This window comes from Sesamum indicum, linkage group LG11, assembly GCF_000512975.1.
Source record: "Sesamum indicum cultivar Zhongzhi No. 13 linkage group LG11, S_indicum_v1.0, whole genome shotgun sequence".
NCBI lineage: Eukaryota > Viridiplantae > Streptophyta > Magnoliopsida > Lamiales > Pedaliaceae > Sesamum > Sesamum indicum.
This window is the reverse complement of record NC_026155.1, coordinates 12,758,987-12,780,340: the sequence shown is the minus strand read 5'-3', so window position 1 is coordinate 12,780,340 and position 21,354 is coordinate 12,758,987. Positions and strand designations below refer to the sequence as shown.

Here is a 21,354-nt window from a genome sequence, read left to right as displayed (position 1 = left end):
TTATATTTTACCATTTAAATATTTTTCTTTGTCAATTTATGACACCAACTTCTCAAATTTGAGTATTTATTTCTTGGAGGATTTTCAAAATTTAGTGTTCGAATATGCACAATTGATGCTCATGGATTAATATTTTGGCTTCCAAACTTGGGATTTTCATCACCATCTCATTGCTTTCTGTTGTCAAAATTATAGCAACTTGACGTAACTTCTCATTGTTCACATTTAAGGTTTCATCTTTCCTTTGAAAACTTGGGCTAATTTTCTATCCTTTTCCATAAATTTTAGGTTCATATATGTATTATTGCATTTGGAGGTATTTTGGTCCAAAATATTGTTGCGACTCGATAGTCGTCCACCTTAGAGACCTTTTTAGTACGTTTTGTAATTGAAGGGTCTGTACACGACTTCGGCAATAGTTCAAGTTTGTTAATATTCCATAATTGCCCTTTGAGATGTTTTCGCAGCTTTCGTCATGTGATAAGGTATTCTTCAATAGAATTTTATAATTTTTTGACACGGTTCGAAAAACATGTTTGATTAAAAATGACAAATCGAACGAATCAAATTATCTGGTTCAGATTTGGGATGGACATTTTATTTTATAGATCTGACCAATTTGGGGCGAGCTCCTAATCTTGTCAAGAACCATCCCGAATCCATCTTGAAAATGACTTATTAAGTATTTATAAATAATAATTGTATTCTTTAAGAATAGGATAAATTAAGACAATCTCTCTTGAGATTCGCACAATTACGAAGATCCTATTTTTATTTAAAAAATTATAAATACCTCTTGATTTTAATGGTCGTCTAATAATTAGTCCATTGCGTTAGTCTTTTTTAGGTTTACATTAATTTTTATGGTGAATTGGTCAAAATGCTCTTATTGACTAAGAATTATAATTTTTTTTATTTTTTAAAATTTTCTGCTTCTTTTTATGGACTAAGTGGATAATTTTTCGAATTTTTTCAACCATCCCATCCGATTTTTTATAAAATTTTATTTTTATTTTAAAAATATACAACAGGAGTAAAGTTGGCAATTTCATACCTTTATTCAAGGATTGCACAATTTCATCAAATATCATGGACTATTTATAAATTTTTAAATAATAAAAAAAATATCCGTAATTATGTCAAATCTTATAGAAAATTGTTGGAATTTATCTATTAAAAAATAAATATATATACATACTAATATAAAAAAAGAAAGGGGCTCCATACTCGCAAATGGAGGTTGATGACACGGCCGTACTAATTTTTTGTAAAGTCAAAAATACCCTTCAACTAATAAGATAACTAATTTATTCAACTTTTCAAATCATACATTTACTAAGTTAGTTTTTTTTCTTTTTTTTTAATATAAAGTATTAATTTGTATATTTTACTCTTATTTAATATATATTTTAAAATATAATTATTATATATTTGAATCTATGTGGAATGTAAGCAGAGGGTTAGTTCTAGTACAATTAAACTTGGTGGGTTTCAGGACACATTTGACTTGTACATAATTGTCTCATTTAAATGCAGATTAATGATTATTTATTATGGTTCGAACCCCACCGACTTATCAGATATTATTCTATTTTAATAATTTGTGACGTTCTACTTCAAGAACAATCGCCGATTAGATATACTTATCTGATATTGATGATTAATATGATTATTACAGTTGCTGGAAGTTGCTAGATATTAATAATTAGGAAAAATCATATTTTTTCCATTCGAATTATGCCCATTTTCTGCACTTTTCCACCGAGACCATTTTTTTGTGTCAACTTACCACTCAACTTTGCGAAATCATATGATTTTTCCTGCTAAAAAAACATCACATAATGTACATATGTAAAAAATATCAAATCAAGTAATTCTTAAATATCACATATGCATTACATATAATATTTTTTCGACAAAATACTTGATTAAAAAATAATTACAAATGACAAAATACAAAAAATCGTAAAATTGACATAAAAAAATTTAAATACCAAAATATAAATTCAAAAAATAAAATATAATTATAATTAATTTACTTAAAAAATAATAATGAGTTATTTGAGAAATAGAGCATTGAAAGAGCAATAATAGATGTGTATCTAAAACAGGAATAGAAGTGGTGGTAGGACATGTTTACAGGCTGTCAAGGCATCTTCATTCCCACATGTCTTCCACCTACACATCACATAGCATAGGTGTTGTCCTATAACAAGACAAACACAAACCCCACTCCCTCTTTATCATCCATTATTAGGATATCATTAGTTTTTTTCGGATGAATTATATAATTATATCAATATTTTAATAAATTACGTAATTAAAAAATATATCAGTTCAATCAATACATTGATAGAATCGAGAATTATGAAGTATTAAATTTATGATAAATTCATGTAAAAGTGAAATAAATATTCATACATCCGATGAAACTCGAACTCATAACCTTAAACTAAGCTATGGAACCTCAGCATTATTAGGACATTATTAGTTTCCAACCAGTCAAGTCTCGACTGCATCGCACTCTCGCACAAGTTTCATTTACTATGTCTTAATAAAACACTTGTTTTCTTGTTTTTTTTACAGTAAACTTCTGTAGTAAAAATTTCTCGGTTAAGTGGTGTGTGCAACGGCTTCTACTTTTAAAACGAAAGTGAAATTTTGAAGAAAGTTGTAAGTCGAGCAATAGGTAGGATGGATTAAAAGTTACAGGTGAAAAAATAGGACAGAAGTTTTATTTGTTGGAGAAACAACTTAAATATTTATAATTTTATCAATAAATTGCAGAAATCAATAGGGATCTGCTCATAACTTTTGGTTTAAATAAACTTAATTCGGGCAATCAAAAGCGGAAGTTGTAAAATAATATCAGTATTTTCAACTTATTCTCAACAATAAACTGATCAAAAGAAGTTATTTTAAATCCCTGAAAATACTCTTTAAATATATTATATGTAACTGATATTTGCATCAAAATCAAATAGTGAAATCTTCGATATTTTTTTAATAGGATGCAGATTTTATATCATTAAATACATTCAAATTCTATGATTGATCCAATACATAGATAATTTTCAGATCGAATTCTCGAATTCAAATCAACAAACATTCAAACGGAGAAAAAATCATAAACTATTATAAAATAAACGGGTTACAATGACCTTTTCCGATATTTGACATAATTACTAATACTCCCTCATTATTTGAAAAATTATAATTACTCTCCTAATATTTGACGAAGATTATGTAATCCTTAGATGAAGGTAATAAATTATCAACTTTGCTCTTACTGTGTTTTTTCTTTTTGAAAAAATTATAAAAAAAATCAGATGGGATGAATTGAAAAAAATTAAAAAATTATACAAGAAAAAGTATGCACTTAGTCTATAGAAAAAATTAATTTTTTTTTAAAAAAAAGAAAAAAATTAGAGTTCTTAGTCACAGTGATATTTTAATCAGTTAATCACAAACAAATAGATGAAAACCTAACAGAGAGTAACGAATTGAGCTAAAATTAGATGTCCGAGTATTAATAATTTTTTTGAATAATAATAAAATATTTATAGTTATACTTAATTATAAAAAAAGGCATTGTAATTTTAATTTATTCTAAAATAAATATATGTTTACATTTATAAAATTTAAACCCACAACTCTTTGATGGTTGTTTCTTTATTTTCACCTTTCGTTGTCAATGCAGAGTTGTCGCAGTTTGTTTTATTCGAGGACGGACGGCTGCCAAGTTTTTAAGAATTAGTCAACTTTTGACTGATAATTAAGGTTTCATGTCTCAAAATCACCCTAACTAACTCTAATCAACAACCAAATCTTCAACTTGCTTCCTCCAATTTCAATTATTATCTCAGGATTTTTAATTTTAATTTTAATTTTAATTTCAATTTCGATTGTATCTTCTAAATTATTATTATATATACGTTACGTGTATAATTTTTTATTTTATTTTTAATAAAATAAAGAACGCATTTTCATACACATGATTAAGGATGACAAAGTTACTTCTCTCCCACAATCAATTTGATGTTTTGGTCGGTAAGTGTACAATTATTCACTTGAATATTGTGAATTTGAACCCTTCACTGAACACGTGAGAGACGGTGACCTTAACTTTCTAATATGTTAGTGAAATAATGGGGTTATAATGATCGAATTGAATAATATCTTAACCAAAAAAATTTACAAAGTAGTGAAGATTCCTCTTTTTTACCCCTCCAATTTGCACAATTCTTATATGCACTAGTGAGATTTTAAGATCTACATTTCAATTGATTTATAGATTTATTACAGGTCAAATTTTTGGTAAAAAAAGATTTATTTGACTTATAATAAATTAGAAATAAATCAGTTGGGGGTAAATATGAATATTCATTCAATTTCTTGATGCTATCAACAAACTGTGTGAATATTAACTAACGGATGAATTTATTTATTTGACAGAAATAAATGTTGAAGGTATGATATGTAATTTTTCAAATCACACTAAGTTAATGTGAAATTACAGTAAATCTGCATGTAATTATCCTTATTATTTTCAATGATAATACAATACATCATATGACTTGAATGTTTAATAGTTTCAAATTTTATTATTCTAGTTTTCTATACTTACGTCCAAAAATAAAATTTAATTTATTAAATCATGATTAAAATAATAATTAATGATTTACTTTTAAAGACAATATATATATATATATATATTTCTAAAAATAGAAATTAAAATTACACCAACTTTTTTGTTTTTACAATGAAGTCCTTTTAGAAAAGAAAAATAATCTAAGGTGATTTACGTATTTTACAAAAATTAAATGGGCAAAATGCATCCCGCCTTTCTGTGTGATACGAAAATAGTAATTTATCCGTGTAAAAAGAATTTTCTCAATTTACCCCATTGTGTTCTAATTAAAAAAGAAGCAAAATACCCCCTCATGCGCACACGCGTTCTGTGTGCTATTTTAATTAGTATATAAAATATTTTTTATAATTAGTACATAAAATATTTTTTAAAAATTTGGCATATTATTTAAAATATTCTTTTTTCTTTTAAATACGCCAATTGAAAATATTTAGAAAATAAGATTTAGTATATTATTTTTATAATGTAAAATTTTTATTTTTGTGGTATTTTATATTTAATATAAATATGTATTAAAAAATATATTTTTATCTTTATTTTTAAAAGTTTTTGAAGAAAAATAAAGTAATAAATTTAAATATAATTTATTTCATATTTTAGTAGTAAAAAAGGCAAGAAAACAAACTAAAAAGGGCTTAATCTCTTGTATAAAAATATAAAGGGTATTTTAGTCCAAAACAAGCCACCGGCCATGTTGGGTCAATTGTTAACAGAATGTGTTTTTTCTTATTGAGATTTTTTTTTAGAAGAGATATTTTTCAACAAAATAGAAAGGAAAATTTGAGTTGGGTGACAACCATCTGAACTGACAAGAAGTCCAAGACAAAAAAGTGTTACACAGAATCAGATGGGAATGGAGAAAGGCAGTGACTCAACGCGGGAATGAACAAACCCATTTTTCTATTGAATCTTTCTCCAAGTCGTGCCGGCCTCAATGTTCCAACCCTCTCGCACACGCTCCTCTCTCTCTCAACAACTGTCAACGTGAGAGAGAAATCTTGTTTTCAAGAAACTGGCTGGTTTGGCGTGCTGGTGTGTGAAGAAAGATGGCGTCTTCGGGGAATGTGGGAAGAGCTTCGTACAAGTCTGAGAGGCCACATTCTTCTGGTAATGGTAGTGTTTCTTTGAGAAATAATGGCGGTGGTGCACAAGGGCAGCAGCATTCTGCCCGCCCCAAAGCGCCCATGTCCAGTTCGAGACGCTCGGTTACTCCCATTTCAAGAACTCGCTCTCTGCCTCTTGAAGATGACCCAGGTTTCTCTCTCTCTCTCTGACTCTATATATATATATGGACATATATAGTGGGTGTGTGTGCGTGACTGGCAGGGTTATGCTTGTGGATATGATCATATGAACACTCAACAGTCACATAGTAGTACTGCATTTATAGATGTGATGTTGGTGTTTGAGGAACTAGTTTATGTCTATCATACAAAACACTTTTCAGTGTTGGAGGGATTTTTAAAGTCTATCATAAAAACTCTAGATTATGTGGTACTGTAATTGTTAAGATTTCTGAAAGAACTGATGGGGATTGAATTTAGGTGGAGTGCTAAGAGGAGGAAATGGATGGTGCACGTGATTTTCTTAACTTTTGCAGTTTTCCGGCAAAAGGAAAACTCTATTGGTCGTTGACCATACTGGAAAAGAATAGAAATTGGATGGGGTTCTTGGCTAGTTTCCATGTTTTCGGCCTGGGTTATTACTAACTTAACTGCAAGATGAGCGATGAATCTTTTGGTTAAGTGTAGCATTGGCATTTTCTACCTTTTGGATGCTAAGTCTGATTTGAGATGGTGTCAGAGTTACTTGCAGAATTAGTATTGTGGGAATTTCTGTGCTACAACTCAATGTGTTTGCTAAGAGAAGCCGAGTTATGTTATGTTAGTAGAAGTATAAGCTGTCAAATTCAGAATTTGTGTTGAAGCCACTAGTTGGCTCCATGAGAAGAAAGAAACGCAGACCAACTAGCAGAATATAAAGTGATCTTATCCTTCAGCGGACAATTGGGTGTTATTTGAATCTTTTGTTTTCTTGAAGCTTGGTGCATTTCCTTTTCCTGAACTGACTTTTGCTGCCTTAAGTTTTATTGAAATTTATTATTCAAGAAAAAAGTTAGTTTCTGATTACTTCATATAGAAATCAGAAATGTTTAGTTGCAAGAAGATAAGTAGGATTCACAAAATTGGTTTTCGTTTCAGTACCTATGATGCTAACCTTGTATCCCCAAAAGGCTGCTCTTTGCTTGCATGTTGTATCATGCACTAATGTTGTCCATCGTTAGGCCAAATAATCAGAATCTAGGTTTGTTTATTTTGTTGGATTTTGGAGTACAACATGTTTCTTGTAACCTAACATAAAAGCTATTTCTTAATCGAAATATATGTACTGACTGGAAAAGATCACGTTCTCTTTAATGATTAGAATGACCGGTATTTGTATCTCAAGTTTTTTGCTAACTCACCAACAAGAAAGAAAATCCCGGTAGTTTAGCGTTGGTTTACCCTTCCTTTGCTGGAATATTAATATACTCTGCAAAAGGCAAAGTTCAGAGTACTTTTGTTGTATGATGATAGTAATGTGAACTGCTAGGTGTAAATTGAGCCAGCCGTTAATTGCATTAGCATCCTGTGATCATAATCTGAAAGATATAATTATGGCTGATAGATGTTTTTTTATGTGCCCTTTCGTCCATGTGATAGAGTCTGAAAGAGTGAGAGTTGCTGTTAGACTTCGACCTAAAAATGCTGAGGATCTTGCTGATTCCGACTATTCTGACTGTGTTGAACTTCAGCCTGAGGTATCAATCTGCAGTTTTTTGAAATTTACTGGTCCATTTTCATATTTTTAATCTGAAATATATTTATTTTCCACAAACTGGAACGAGTCTTGTTGACCTACGCCCATCTTTGGGTCTTTCCCTTGTGTGCTTGTTAAGATTATGATGTCATTTGACTTGTCTCATTAGTATATTAATCAATAACCCATTATGCAGCTGAAAAGGTTAAAGTTGAGGAAAAACAATTGGAGTTCTGAGTCTTACAGATTCGATGAAGTATTTACTGAAAGTGCTTCTCAAAGACGTATTTATGAGGTGGTAGCAAAGCCTGTAGTTGAGGTAAGTTGGAAAACAACATACTCTATGCTCAAACATTCACTTTTCTGTTCTTATGTTCATGTGCTCATTACTCTTCTATTTGTGTGCTCATGGAGGGGTTATTCACAGGAGTTTCACAAGATATGAGGAGAGTTTTATGGTTTCACTCTATGAGATGAGAAAGCACATCAGTATTGAAACTTTGGAAGTGATGTTGATAATTCATTTCAGAGATAGAATCCCAAACTTACATTAATATTGAAAATTTTTGGAACTGATAAGGATGATGTTTCTAATACATAATCCTCTTACACATTACTTGTCAAGAAAAACAATTCTTCTTTTCCCTTCTTGGAAGTGTATATTTGTTCAAACTTATCTTAGTTTTAACAAATTCGACTTTGTCTTTGAATTAGATAAGAAAGGTAGAGGTGTGGAAAGTAGGTTTGTTGGTAAGATCATCTCGTCATGTACTTAATATACTTCTGCAGCGTGTGCTGGACGGGTGTAATGGCACAGTTATGGCTTATGGTCAAACAGGCACTGGGAAGACTTACACCCTTGGCAGGCTGGGTAAAGAGGACGAATCTGAGCGTGGGATAATGGTTAGAGCTATGGAGGACATATTAGCGGGCACATCTACATCTGATACTGTTGAAGTCTCTTATTTGCAGGTGGCGTGTTTATATTTCTGTGATTTGTGCCTCTAAACATTAGAAACCATCTACTGTCTTCTTATGCTGGTATTGCGCTAGAAGATTGTCTACTATCGTTTGAGCTGGTATGCTCAGACTTAGATTAAGTTTTGAAAATGAATGTTTTGAAAGAGAAGATACTATTGCATGGAATTGTTTGCAAGAATATGCAGAAAAAGACGACGATTTACTAATAAAATGACAGAAAAGATTTGTTCCTGAAAAACACTTCTTATCCTATATGGATGTGTATTATGCTTCTATATTTCATCATAAAATGAAGTGAAGGCTAGTAGTTATTGTAGTGCAGGTGTGATTCTGTAGTTAAATTGTCAAGTAATATACAAAGTGTTACCAGACATTTTACATCTTTATATAATGGAGTGGAGTTGAGGCCAATAATATGGTTATTTCTCATTCGATTATTCTTTTAGATGGTTCCTATCTGCTATTACTTGTGAGAACACAGCAGTCAATCCAACTTGAATTAATAGCTTCACTTTCATTCTCTTTACCATTTATTGGTCAAATTCTATTATATTCCTGAGGCAGAAAATTATAATAGAAGTTTAATGTATCTATAAGTTAGGTCAAACTCCGTGTCCGCAAATGGCTGTTTCTGGAATGACACAGAACATTAGTTGGATGGAGGCATTTACCTCTAGAAATCAAGCTTCCTACACAGTTTAAGGGAATTTGGATACATTTTAATTGTATTGAACTAGAGCATCATGGGACTGCCTGACAGCAGCTTAGAAATTAGGGAACTTATAATGAGATGCTATATCTTGTTGGCTTACATATTGCACGTTGTCAGAAAGGTCTCTGTTTGTGTTGTTTTATCATATTAGCTGATTTCTAGTACTTGCGGCCTCTTCTAAGTCAGTATTGCTTATTACAGAAGTATGATGAGCACCAACTTCTCGTCCCACTGACTTGAACACGTGCATAATGTTAGAGCTGTTTGTTTTTACCTTCCTCTTACATTTTTTGGGTATTTTAACAGTTATACATGGAATCTATTCAAGATTTGCTTGCACCGGAAAAGATAAATATTCCAATTGTGGAGGACGCCAAGACTGGAGAAGTATCAGTTCCTGGTGCTGAAATAGTTAAAATACGAAATCTTGGTCACTTCTTGCAACTATTGCAAGTTGGAGAAGCTAATCGTCATGCAGCTAATACAAAGATGAATACAGAATCATCACGCAGTCATGCAATTCTCATGGTACAAGTTGCAACATAATATAACAAAACCTTAACTCTGATATCATTAGCATTTCTGTATTATGATTGCTAAATGGATGTACATTCATCATGCATATATGAGTGCAAACTTCCAGTCCTCTTTCAATTCTTTTTATTATAATCCTTCCTACAGGTTCATATTCATAGATCTGCACAAGAGAAAGAAGATATAGATGTTGGTCAACAAAAAGAGATTCCCACGGATAGACATGGACATCATGTGGCGACTATCCGGAAAAGTAAGCTACTGCTTGTGGATCTTGCAGGATCTGAGAGGCTGGACAAATCAGGTGTGTTATTCAGACTCACCTGAACTTACTTTTCAGTTTCCTCATCTTAAATTTAATTATTCATGGCAATTTATTGTTAAGCAACACTAAAGTATAAATGTAGGCTATGTAACATGCCATGCAGAAATGTTTATGAGACTTAATTACTATAGTTTTTTCCCCTGATTTCTTCATTCATCCCGTTGGATCTTTTATGAACTTAAGATTGATTATTTATTTTCTTTATCAGTTTCTATGTAAGTTGTTTGTTTATGTGGTCTTTCCTTGTTGCAGGGAGCGAAGGCCACTTGCTTGAGGAGGCCAAATTTATCAATCTCTCTCTTACTTCTTTAGGAAAGTGCATAAATGCATTGGCTGAAAACAGTGCTCATATACCAACCAGGGATTCTAAGTTGACAAGATTGCTTCGTGATTCATTTGGAGGTAATCTCTTTTCCTTGTTATTCTCTCATGCCTTTTTACATGGATGTATCGCTTGTGTGCTAACATGTTTGCATAAGTGCATGGCTTAATAATTCAGTCACCAGGTATCGAGTCAGAATATGTAATATTTGGCTAACTTATAACTTTATCAAAGACGTATTTAAATGGTGATGTAATGAAACATGACTCGCAGTACAGGTCCGTATTGCCAGTATAATACCTACCGGCTTGAGATCCTTACTATGACAACCTTGTTTGGAGATATATGGAACTCATTTATATCTTCTATTTGATTTTTATACTCCACAGAAGGAGTGGGATTGTTTGCAAGATTTGATTTGGAAATATTGGAGTGAGATTGTATCTGGTACATATGTTGTGATGCATGAACTTACAAGTTTAATACAACAGGATCCGCAAGAACTTCACTCATAATTACAATTGGGCCATCTTCTCGTCATCATGCAGAAACTGCAAGCACTATAGTTTTTGGACAAAGGGTGAGTTAAACAAAGATCCACCTATGAGTTTATATTCTAATCATAAGCATTGACATATTTGTAGATGCTTTAGGGATTTCTGATAATTTGTTACCTTTTTTTTTCTTTTTTTATTTTTTGTAGTTTTGTGTGCTTTAAAGGTCTGAATTTCTGTGATTGAGAGTGTAATTTCTAGAAATTTAGTCTCGTTGGTTCATCAAGTTCCTTTTATGCAATATCTGCCTATCAACTTAACCTGCAGATATTAATGCAAGACTTGATTGTTCGGGCTTGCCTCAAAATCATCTCGCTCCTACTCATTCTAACACTATACTGATGAGCATTATATTATTTTGGTCCAGTGTTTCAAGATAAATGCAATTGAGAAATTTCAGTTTATTACGAGAAAAATATATATTGAAGCATGGCTTTGAATAAGATTTTGGATTTGTGCAATGCTTGACAGTAAGAAAGCTAATACCAAGCCCTTCCCTCCTGTCTCCTCAACCCTCATTCCTCAATTTCAACTTGCTACCCTTTTTGTGCTATACTGATCATCAGATATTAGCATAATTATCTTATATTTACCATCGTCTTCTCTGTATGAACTGCTGGATCTTCTTATCTTTGGCTCATTTCATCTTGAACCTGGCTCTACCATGGTATTACAAATTGCTGATAAAGTTGTCGTCCGTAAATCCTTAAAGTGATTATACCCTTTTTTTTTCTTAGGCATCAATATGTCCACTTCACTCTGCATCCACAACCACATGTGCCCAGATGTCAAACTGAGTTTGTCATTAATTTCTGCAGGCCATGAAAGTTGTAAACATGGTGAAGGTGAAAGAAGAATTTGATTATGAAAGCTTATGCAGGAAGCTCGAGACACAAGTTGATCATCTCACTGTGGAAATTGATCGACAACAAAAGTTAAGGGAAAATGAAAAAAATGAAATGAAGAAGTTGCTAGAAGAATTTGAAAATTCTACTGCTGAAGCAGAAAAACGTTTTGTTGCTAGATCTGAGGTATTTGCTTCTGTCATGTTGTTTGCTTTAAAATATTGCCCACTATTGCCCGAGCTTGTAATACACTGTTTCCGTATAATGAGTTGATATATAAAGGATTATGAAGACTGTTCTTGTTTCCGTATGTTGTGAATTCTGAATGACGTATCTGGATCGCAGTTATTAGAGAAGGAGAATGGTAAATTAACATTGCACGTGAAAGAATTACTACAAGAGTTGGATAGTCAGAAAGAGCAAAACAAATTGTTGCTTGATGAGATTACACTCTTAGTAACGAGTGTGAGTAATAGTAAGGTACAGAATTGCTACTATGGTTGTTTACTTTATCACTTCTGCAAATTTGGTGGTTTTCCCTGCAACCAGACATTACGTTTTGCTTGTTCCATCTTATTACTTTCATTGATTACAGTTACTGGAGGAGGAAAATACTCGTCTGGCGGTGGAGTTGAATAATGTTATTACAGACCTGAAATGCCAGAAAGACAAAAACATCATCATGCATGATGAGATTGAACGCCTTGAGATTAACTTAAAGCACAGCAAGGTACACAGAACATATCATCAATTTCAAGATCTATCCGATATCTTTCACTTAATTACACCAGGAATAGCTTTTCTGAAGGTTTTGTGATGCCATATTTGATTTTGTTTTTCTATCACTTCATTATGCTGCTCTTACATGTTAGATGTGAGACCTTATACTTGTTCGACATTTTGACCCTACATAAATAATGAGACTCTCTGCTACCTTTATACAAGATCAAACATTAGCAAGAATTACTTCTAATAGCAAATTACATAGTGTTTTTTTTTTCTTGTCATCTTTCCTCAGTTTATTTCTACTCCTAAAAATGTATAACAGTATGTTTTCTTCTTATTGTCAACTTTATGTAGGGAATCTTTAGCTCATCTCCTAACTGCTTTTAGATATAACTTGCCGTATATTTCATTCCAAGTCAAGATAATTGTTGATCCAGACAGTGAGGCCTGAAATTGAGGATAGCTATTCCACATTAGTTCCATGCCTCTTCATAGCACTAGCACCCAAGTGCAAGCTACTTATACGTAATACCATTTCGTGCTCCCCGGATGCCAACCCATTATTACAAAGGAACCAACAGAAGATTGTTTCTTTCTTGAGAGTATGGTTCTCTGGATCTTTCTGAAAGTGAGAATGAATGTGCTTACAGGAAGCCTCAAACATTTTCAGACGGAAAATCTGCACCATTAGTATCACAACTTATGTTCTGGCATTTCTTGTTTAACTCATAGCAACAATTTATTGCTAGTCCTGAACTTAAATGAGGGAGATAAGTAATATTAAGTTCTTTTTACACGAGAAATGATTTTTTTTTTTTTTCAGGAAAGTGTTTTCGTAGGATGATTTGCAAGAAATAAATAGAAAATGTTGCAACAAAGAATTTTGAATTTGTTTAGCAAGAGTCAAAGAAATGTGTTGGCATTAAATGAATATCAAGCAAGAACTAGCGAGAACCTCCCAGAGGTGATTTTTATCCAAAAGCATCCCATAGTTGTCAAGTCAAGAAATACACTTCTACAGATCTGAGGCCAGCTGTATCTGTCTATTATGTTTCGTATGTTCTCATGTTGAGTGCATCCTTCCATTATCTCTGACTCCAACTACTTTTAGTCTAAGAATATAGAATATGAATAGATTTAATTTCTCAAGGAACAAAATTTATGTGCATGTCTCCGAAATCTTTTGGACTTTTGACCTAGACCTAGTTACACCATCAAGATGCTTGATAAGCAGACCTGCTATATATGACAAACATAAATGCTTTACCTAGTTTACGTAAACAAACCGAAAGAACAAGTATCTGACAATACTTTCTAGCATAGCTTGCCATTGTCTTTTTCCTTCCTGTTTTTTCAACTTCAGTTCTCTCTTTCCACTTGTTTTTGCATCTTCCTAAGAAGTAATGGTATTGGTTTCTTTGTTAGTAGCAACAGCAGCTAGATAAATCAACCTATCAGAAAGTACTTGCTGATACAACCCAAATGTATGAAGAGAAAATAGCTGATTTAATGAAGCAAATAGAAGATGCAAATGTGCGATGCTTAAGTGCTGAAGAAGAAATGAAGATGATGAAGAAGCAAATTAGTGATACTCAAGTGTTGTTGCAGGTGGGTTGTTATATAATTAGTTCTGAAAGTATTTGAATAATTTGGTTCCCACCTTTCAGTTTCTTGATTTCCAGTGTGTTCCTTGTGACTGAACACCATAGAAATTTCACTTTGTGTATGCTTTTCCATTGAAGCTGATTAAATCCACCGTCATGTGCAGTTGTGTACATTTGGCCCATTTATCAACAGTTATACCAAGAAATATTTAACTTATGCTAGTATCAGCAGAGAGAAAAGAGTCTGATGTTGTCTTCATTGTAACAGCAAAATCAGGTGGAAAATTCTAGATATCATGAAGCACTTGCGACCACCACTAAGATGTATGAAGATAGAGTAGAGGCATTAAATCAGCAACTTAAAGATGAGCACGCCCGTGCTCGTGAAATTGAAGAAGAATTAAATTCTACAAAACGGCTTCTAGGAGAGTATCGAAATTCAGTCCAGGTGAACTGTACTTGCATATCTTTGTGAAGCAACTAATAATATCGATATCTTTGGCATATCTTGCTATAATTTTCATATTCTTTATTTTTGGTTTGATCTGATTTTAAGTGCTCTTCAACCCCATAGAAATTAAGAAGGCAAGGAAGATCAAAATTTGTCTGACAAAGTTAAAATTGTTAGTTTAACGATCATACAGCAGGTAATTTTACAGAATGAGAGGTTTGAGTAAGAAGAGCACAATGTTTATAAAGAAAACAAAAAATTGAAGGCTGATTCATAACATTAGATGTAAGGAAAAAGGTGCATGATAGCTTACTGTGAACAAGAGACAACCTCTCAATACGGTGCCATTGGTTGCTTGATCCTTTCAGTTACGTTAGAAGAAAATGAGATCACGCCAGTCCAAAGAGGAATAAAGATGACAATCCCTTTTCTATTCTGCTTATTTATCAGACAAGCAAAGCTGGTTATGCCAAGCTTGGACTGCATAGGTGCAGAGTCCACCTAACTCAACAAACTGGAACACGAAATAGGGCTGGTTAGGTGTTTTCTAGCCCGATTTGAAATTTTCTACAGTTAAATATTAATTTAAAAAGATGCCAAAAAGAGTACTCTATTTATTGGCCTAAGCTTTATATCAACTAATGTCACTCTGTCAGCCAAATAAAATGATTGCACCAGAGATAACAATAATTTGTCACCAACATGCCATTTGGACTCTCTTACAGGGTGTTGGGTTCTGGTCTAGAATGTTTTGATAATCATATGTTCATGGCACCATGTTCTATTGTATTCATTTATAACTAATCTTAAATCATATCGTTCTGTCTGTCTACCCAATATATATTCAAATTATCCAATAACAATACAGAGTTCATTTTTCATATTTGCGTAATATCAGGAAAAATTCATTTACTTCCATGCAGATGCAGTTACAATTTACGATCTTTCCTTCAGTAATCACTTTCTTTACATATTCTAGGTTAATGCAGAGAAAGAGATTGATGATCTTCGAATGAGACTGCAAGGAATGCATCAGCTGCATGAGACAACTGCCAATGATTTTCGACTATTAAGCATCGAATACAAGAATCTAGAATCAGAAAAGGTATCTTTGGCACATTGTGATGAAATTATCCAGAGTGTTCTTTATACATAATAAGTTTTTCCTTCTGTGCATTCCATACCTGCTCTTATTAAGTGAAGGTGGAATGTATCAAATGCTCACTGTTTTTCTTACACCCAGACATGCAAAATAACTAGGAATTAACTTTTCTGGTGTAATGTATTTTACTAATGCTTGCTCCAACAAATTATAAGGAAACACTTAAAAATGAACTTCATGCTGTAAGACAAACACTTCAAGCAGAGGAAAGGCGAAGAAGGAAAGCTGAAACAGAGCTTGTTAACGTAATGAAGGTTGTTCCAGAAAGTGAAGATGGATTTGAGGTGAAACTGTGAAAGAGATTTTCTTTCAATACAATTTATTCACTATTCTTGATATAAGAGCTTTTACCTTAACCTTTTACAGGAAAAGATATCGTATATGCATGAAAATACAACCAAAACAACTTCAGGTTTATGCAACCTGCAAAGTTCGCATAAGTCAACCAGGTCAAGAGAAACTATTCTAAGCCAGAGGAATACAATCACCAAAATATGTGAGGAAGGCAAGATTCTTGACTTGTGGTTTTTGTACCAAAATTTTTGCCAAGTCCAATGGTACTGTTGATAGATATGCCAGACATTTAAATGTACATAGGGACATCACCTGGACTTGGTTGCACAAGCACTTTGTTTTTTATGAATATAATATTGTCAATTCCTTTCTCTCTCTGTATTCAGTAAATTTTTTGTTTTATCATGCAGTTGGTCTCCAAAAGATATTGTCATTGTTACAATCTGAGGATTTGGATGTCCAAATTCATGCTGTGAAAGTCGTGGCTAACCTTGCTGCAGAAGGTATGTTTACATTGGCGGTTGACATTTGAGTTGAGTGCTTTTGTATTTTTCTGGTCTTATCTTCTCGTTGCATGTCACTAGTGAATCCCAATTTTCTTTTTTGAAAGATTGGTTCTTTTTTTCCTTTGAAAGGTTTGTTTAAGGTGTTAAGCTCTCTAGAAGAAGGTATATGTGCTTACCAATATGGCTATACTCAAAATCTGGAATTATTAACAGTGTGTCCCATCACACTGAATACTGGGAGTCTGGGACCTTCACGAAATTTATCTTCTAGCTAGCTCATGATTCTGCTTCATCTCATGCTGCTCCATAGCTTCTCCCAATGAAAATCTTGCTTTTCTGCTTCATTTATGTGATATTTATACTTCAGAATTTTTGTAGAATTTCCAATGGTAGATGAAATTGGTGATGCGACTGCTGTCTTTGAATTATTCAAGTTCCTGATGGGAACTTAGAGTTGAAAATTATTTCTGATTAGTGTTTCTTATTTCAGATATCAATCAGGAACGGATTGTGCAAGAAGGGGGTCTAGATGCACTGCTCATGTTGGTGGAATCATCCCAGAACATAACAATACTCCGGGTTGCTTCTGGTGCCATAGCTAATTTGGCAATGAATGGTATTCGTTAATCAAACTTGCATCTATTTTCTTTTCAGTTTACTTCTATCTATTGGGGTTGAAAATAAAATTTGTGTTGTGATTTATTACACCTGAAAACACACTTGTTTGTCTTCAGAAATGAATCAAGGTCTAATAACGAATAAAGGTGGAGCTAAACTTCTAGCAGATGTGGCGTCAAAAACAGATGATCCGCAAACTCTTCGGATGGTTGCTGGAGCAATTGCAAATCTGTGTGGAAATGGTAAGCACTAGACGGTTTTTCTGGTCGATCACATTAGAAAGAAGTTGATTTCTTACTATGTTCTTTCTTTTCCCACCGTTGATTCTCTGCATGTTGTTCCCCTTATCTATTTGGATGTCAGACTTTGACTTATTTCTGCATTTATTTTTTGCTCTAAGGCTTCCGATTGATATAGCATACAAATTACACGGAATTTAGAAGTGGCATCACCTCTTGAATCATAATTTTGGCTTGTTGCTGTTTTCTGCAACGGGGTATTTTGTTTCAAGTCATTTACCCTGATACTTGCCTTTGTATTTCAGAGAAGTTACATGTGGTTCTGAAAGAAGATGGAGCCATTAAAGCGCTCTTGGGAATGACTAGATCAGGGAACGCAGATGTTATTGCTCAGGTTGCCAGGGGATTAGCTAACTTTGCCAAGTGTGAGTCGAGAAGAATCATGCAAGGTATCATAAATCACATATGCACTTGGTTATTAATCTCATAAGTTTCTTGAGCATGTTTCTAAACAATTCGGTACACCAGGCCGTTTTAAAGGTCGTTCCCTTCTAATGGATGATGAAGCTCTGCCATGGTTGCTAGCAAACTTGAACACTAGTTCTACTGCAATCAGACGCCATATGGAACTTGCTATTTGCCATTTAGCTCAAAATGGTAAAGATTCTCTCTCTCTCTGAATTATTGCTGATGTTAGTGAAAATCTATGGGCCCAGGCCTCAGGGTGATGATTTTGTTATATAGCTGTTTATGTGTACATGCAAGCATGCTCAAGACTGACACCTTGTTTTTTTACATCGATGAGTGAATGTTGTAAATGTTGTGTTCGTCTAGATCAGACATCCATAGGAGCAACCCTTTGTTGGACAGACCAACTAACCGGTTTCTTTAACAACGTATCCTACGTCATGTACTTACTTCTGCAGGCTTCTGTCTGTGTGTGTGCATATATGCATGAATTTAAGGATAACAAAGCTAGTTAGACACTCTTCCATCATTTCTGCTCACATACACAAAGGAACACCATGTATAATTTGGTGTGCAACATGGGCATGCATCCAAGAATCAAACACTCTAGGAGAGTTAAATAAACCTGGTATCTACCACAACTAAAATGATGGAACATAATGTCTCAACAAGATGTAAAGATTTACAGCGGGACAGGAAATGATTGCGTTCTTGTTGTCCTTTGCACATCAATCCGCAAATCGACAGGTTGATGCATGTCAAACTGTTCTTATACTTGTGGAGAGTTCTGAACTCTCATATCTGTCTCGTTTTGCATTATGTTGCATGAAAAGTTCATGTTGCCCCTAGAAGATAGATGCCTACCTAACTACATGCTTGATTTATGGAAGTTTTGAACTCAATGTTTGAGCAACATTCTTGGTTTACAGAGGACAATGCCAAGGATTTCATAACCGGTGGTGGTCTGAAGGAACTGATCGGAATCTCAGACGAGTCTGCAAGAGAAGATATCCGCAACTTGGCCAAGAAGACACTCAGGTCGAGTCCATTATTCCGGGCGGAACTGCTTGCAGAATGACGATGTATAAGGTTACACAGCCCCTTTGAGCTACTCTTTTGGAAGTGCTAGATTATACAAGCCTCACATTTACAACCATCGTTTGTCCGTTTACATTACATGTTTTTGTAAATGTACAGAAACTCAAATATTATTGATCACTAGAAAGAAATGATCAAATAGTAGAGAGTTATAACATGTCAAACAAATTATTTATAAAGACGGATTTGCCCTTATCGTGCAAAATGCCAACTAAATTTAGTTTTGAGTACGTGAAGTGAATTTTCTAAATTTTTTGTGGTGGGAAACTGCCAAATTGAATGGTTTTGGGGTGCAAAATGCAATTTGTTCTGACTTGAGCTCTTTCTCTAATATTAGAATTTCATAAAATGTGCGTGGACAAATTTCATGATTTGATTCTCAGTGTAAGTTGTTGAAAGATAAAAACTTTCCAAGGGGTAACTATGTCTTTTGACATTCATCTCTAAAACTCTCTTCTTTGTATAACATAAAATTTAGCAGTCTAAAAATCAGATGTCATATTCAATTATGAAGAAAAAAACAATTAGCAACAGAAAAAACACACCGCAGCATAAGTTGGTCTTAGGATTCAACTAAACTCATTACAACTTTATTTCATTATTAAATAAAATTAAGTTAAAATGTAATTTTTAAAGCTTCATTGTAATTCATCTGTTTTTTTTTTTAATTGTAATTCAAACCAACTCGAATAATAATATGTTTAACTCAATGTAATTTATTTACAACCGTTGGACTTTTTGAGGATTTTGGTAGTTTGGTCATTCCAAGTCCATCTTAATTAGGTAGGTTGGGTCGGGTTTAAAACGGGTTAGGTGCATTTGGGAGTGTTAGTAAAGACTTTTATTTTTAGACAAGTGATTTTTATAAAAAAAAAAATTAAAAGTTGTAGTAGAATCAAAAGTGAAATGCAGATAAAAGTTAAGTTAGATTGCGTTTGGAGAAAAATCACTTTTAAAATAAACTTAATTAATTAAAGACTATTTTGTCTCTATGTGTTAAAAAAGATACTATTGTTTCACTTGTTCTTTGTAAATAATAATTATTTGCCTAGAAAAAATAATAAATTTTATTTTGATTAGTATATTTTATATTTATTTTTTAAAAAATATTAAAAAGTATATGTTTCATTTAATAATGATCCCACTAAGTAATATAATTGTTGATTCATACATAATAATTAAACTTGCATGACTGAAAAAATAATTATTTTATTAATTTAATCAAATAAAAAATTAGATAATATAGCAAATAAAATATAACAAATATAATATATTAAATATGTAAAAGTGTAAACATAATTGTTATTAAATTATTCAAATTATTTAAAAACTCCAATATCACCTTTAGATATATAATTTTAAAAATAAATTAAAAACGATAAAGTCGAATTAAGAGTATTATAATAAGGGTACGTATAATAGTAAAAATAAAGTTGAATTTATTTACAAAAATGCCAAAGTAGTAGAAGCACCCCTCAAAGTGCTTCTAATTTTTGGCCTAAAAGCATTTTTTCTTAACCGTTTCAAAAGCAGAATTTGACGTTCCAAACATTTCAAAAGTATTTCTTTTAGAGCCAGAAGCTGAAAAGTGCTTTTCTAAAGCGCTCACACACACTCCCGAAATGAATTTGAATTAATGAGTTCAAACGAGGTCCACAAATAGGTTGGGCGGTCAGGTCATACTGTATTTCTCAAAACAAATCATAGGATGAATAATTGTGAAACTAATTTCTCCATAATTATTTGTAAAATTGAATTCTGAATTTTCAATCATAATAATAATAGTTATTTGTCTATATTAATCGTACATATTAATTCATGATGAATTCTTATCGGATATTATTATTTCATATGTTGAAGGGACTAAAATTTGTATGTATGCAAAATGGGCACAAGTTGAATTGTCAAAACTTCAAAAGTTGAAGCACAAGTTTGTATGCAAAATGAATTGAAGGGACTAAAATTAAATATATAAAAAGTAAGTGGACCAGAAATGTAAGAGTGATTTTCTTTTGCGTCCTAAGCCATGTGCATGTAATATTTTCACCTTCAACTTATAAATTCCTCCCCACCAATTAAGAATATTCCATTTTCACCACTCTTTTCCAAAAAATTCATCTGAAGGTAAAATGGGCTTGATCAAAGGTTTTATACTAAAACAGTGTTTTTTGGTTCAACAAAATTAGATTTGTAATCAATAAAGATGAATAGTTTTTAGACAAATACTACTCTCAGGAACATGTTTACAGATGCAAGATCTAATCTGAACATTTTTGTCATAAAATTTAGGGAAAGTTACAATCGACTCCTTTAAAATTTGTCATAATTATAAGTACCTCTCATTGTTTCAAAAATTACAAATACCTCAAAAATCAACAAGCTTCTAACAAATGCCTCTATAATGGATTGTCATAAAAACTATTTATTAGACAATATTAATTCTAGAAAAAATTATAAATAATTTT

At 32.6% G+C, this 21,354-nt stretch overlaps 1 protein-coding gene across 1 annotated transcript; it reads left to right on the top strand.

Moving 5' to 3' along the window:
* Positions 5,443–19,167, top strand: LOC105174191 (kinesin-like protein KIN-UC). The gene is made up of 22 exons (XM_011096217.2): positions 5,443–5,905; positions 7,354–7,451; positions 7,647–7,769; positions 8,240–8,422; positions 9,450–9,671; positions 9,825–9,981; positions 10,255–10,404; positions 10,816–10,904; positions 11,697–11,909; positions 12,069–12,203; positions 12,319–12,453; positions 13,878–14,057; positions 14,322–14,501; positions 15,484–15,609; positions 15,822–15,950; positions 16,033–16,171; positions 16,371–16,463; positions 16,957–17,082; positions 17,201–17,326; positions 17,629–17,772; positions 17,852–17,980; positions 18,721–19,167. The coding sequence occupies exons 1-22, from the start codon at positions 5,698–5,700 to the stop codon at positions 18,867–18,869; spliced, it is 3,234 nt and encodes a 1,077-aa protein (XP_011094519.1). The 5' UTR covers positions 5,443–5,697; the 3' UTR covers positions 18,870–19,167.

Excerpts from the sequence above, each read along its gene's own strand:
- LOC105174191 (XM_011096217.2), top strand. The coding sequence starts at position 5,698 with ATGGCGTCTTCGGGGAATGTGGGAAGAGCTTCGTACAAGTCTGAGAGG. Across the intron at positions 10,405-10,815 it reads GCTTCGTGATTCATTTGGAG|GATCCGCAAGAACTTCACTC; the intron begins GTAATCTCTTTT and ends TTAATACAACAG. Across the intron at positions 15,951-16,032 it reads AAAGTGAAGATGGATTTGAG|GAAAAGATATCGTATATGCA; the intron begins GTGAAACTGTGA and ends AACCTTTTACAG.